Raw genomic sequence first — 1,693 nt, 5'->3', positions numbered from 1 at the left:
TTTAGTTTGGCTCTAGTTTTGTATTTATTCCAGTTTATATGAAAAAAAGGTTCATGTAGCGATTTATATCGCTTTTCCTGTCCATGTCACAGATAAAACTGAGTTTACAATTTAGTTTAATTCTATATTATTATTATTATTCATTATTTTATTAATTAGTATTGTATATTTTTATTGATTATTTTTTAGTGTTGTACTTAAAATTACATTTTCCAAAGTCCCTGTTCTTTTTGAAGATATAATAGTGCTTATGATTTTAATTTTGTTCCTATAGTGATAAAAAAAACTGTCCCAGTTTGGTCAGCCGTTTTGTTATCATTTACATGTGTTTTACTTTCTGATTGACACCCGAAATATGCAACAACATAGTAAATATGAAAATTAAATCAAGCAAATTAATTCTTAAACTCATGTATTCTTAAAGTCGTAAGCTCGTGTATCTAAACGTAGTTTTCCTATAAGGCCAATAAAAGTGGATTTGTTATAGTCATGAAAAATGTTTTTGAACGCTCTAACGTTGTATGAAGAATGTGAAGTTTTACCGAGTTATGTTCGGATGGCAGGGGCTTTTTGGTGTAACGGCCATTTATAACTAAATAAATAATTTTTAAAGTTGCAAAAGATTCGGTTCACTCGGTTGAATCAAAATCCCCACCACTGAATAAAACTACAACGACCAATGAGCAATCTGGGGAAAGCGCTTTCCGCTTCTGATTGGACGATGGCCCGGCGATGGGTTACGTGGCATTGAGTCGCTGCGCATGCGCAGTGCGCGTTTCACCGGCAGTGTCAAGATGGCGGCAGTCAGAATGCAGTTTACACTTTATTTGGTGTTGTTGTTAAACATTTACAACAGTTTTGTGTCTGCGTTGTATTTTCATATCGGCGAGACTGAAAAGAAATGCTTCATAGAAGAAATACCGGACGAAACCATGATAATAGGCAAGTAACGTTAGGAAAAACGGAATAAGCCAACTTTGTAGTGCACGTTAATGCTTAGCCTAGTGCTAACTAGCAGGTTTGTCAGGTAGAGTTCATTCTTTGGCAACCAGCTTGACTTCAGCTAGTTCAACTAAACAACATATAAGTTACAAATGAGCTTTTTTTGTAGGTCTTACCGTAACCTAGACAAAATAGCATTTAAATAGACGTGTAGATGCATACTGCACCGAGAAAGCAACAGTATTAACTAATACGCTTTTTTTTAAACACTGAATGGAGTTTTTAAGGTAACGCCATAGTGATCCCCTGCTGGACTTTGGCTAAATTAGATGAAGAGATGAATTATGAGACAAGAATCTGATGTTGAAATGTCCTGAATGCAGTGACACAACACCAAGTGAATATGACATGACTTCTCACTCTATGATAATGACTTACTGTGTTTAGTCAGGTATTCTTGTCAGTGGATTATTATGAAATGACTTCAATTTCTTTTCTTACAACGATGTAAATCTGTCTTAACCAGGTAACTACCGAACGCAGCTCTATGACAAGCAGAAAGAAGAGTATTTGCCTGCAACTCAAGGACTTGGGATGTTTGTGGAAGTGAAAGATCCCGATGAGAAGGTCTGTCTGATTAAAGGTCTTGCGAGCAATAAAAGTCAAGCATGTTTGTATTTCGTTGTTCTCATTTGCTTATCTTTTTGGGGGTTTCAGGTGATCCTGTCCCGCCAGTATGGATCTGAGGGCA

At 36.1% G+C, this 1,693-nt stretch overlaps 1 protein-coding gene across 1 annotated transcript; it reads left to right on the top strand.

The window, feature by feature from the left end:
• Positions 1-718: 718 nt before the first annotated feature.
• On the top strand, positions 719-1,689 carry LOC107580472 (transmembrane emp24 domain-containing protein 9-like; the record flags this gene model as incomplete). Its single annotated transcript, XM_016266168.1, has 3 exons — positions 719-942; positions 1,469-1,569; positions 1,660-1,689. Coding segments are annotated over exons 1-3 (312 nt in total), but the record flags the coding sequence as incomplete, so codon positions are not given.
• Positions 1,690-1,693: the final 4 nt, after the last annotated feature.

This window comes from Sinocyclocheilus grahami, unplaced genomic scaffold, assembly GCF_001515645.1.
Source record: "Sinocyclocheilus grahami isolate Dianchi unplaced genomic scaffold, SAMN03320097.WGS_v1.1 scaffold34103.1, whole genome shotgun sequence".
Taxonomy (NCBI): Eukaryota; Metazoa; Chordata; class Actinopteri; order Cypriniformes; family Cyprinidae; genus Sinocyclocheilus; species Sinocyclocheilus grahami.
The sequence above is the reverse complement of the archived record's forward strand: the minus strand, read 5'-3'. Positions and strand labels throughout refer to the sequence as shown.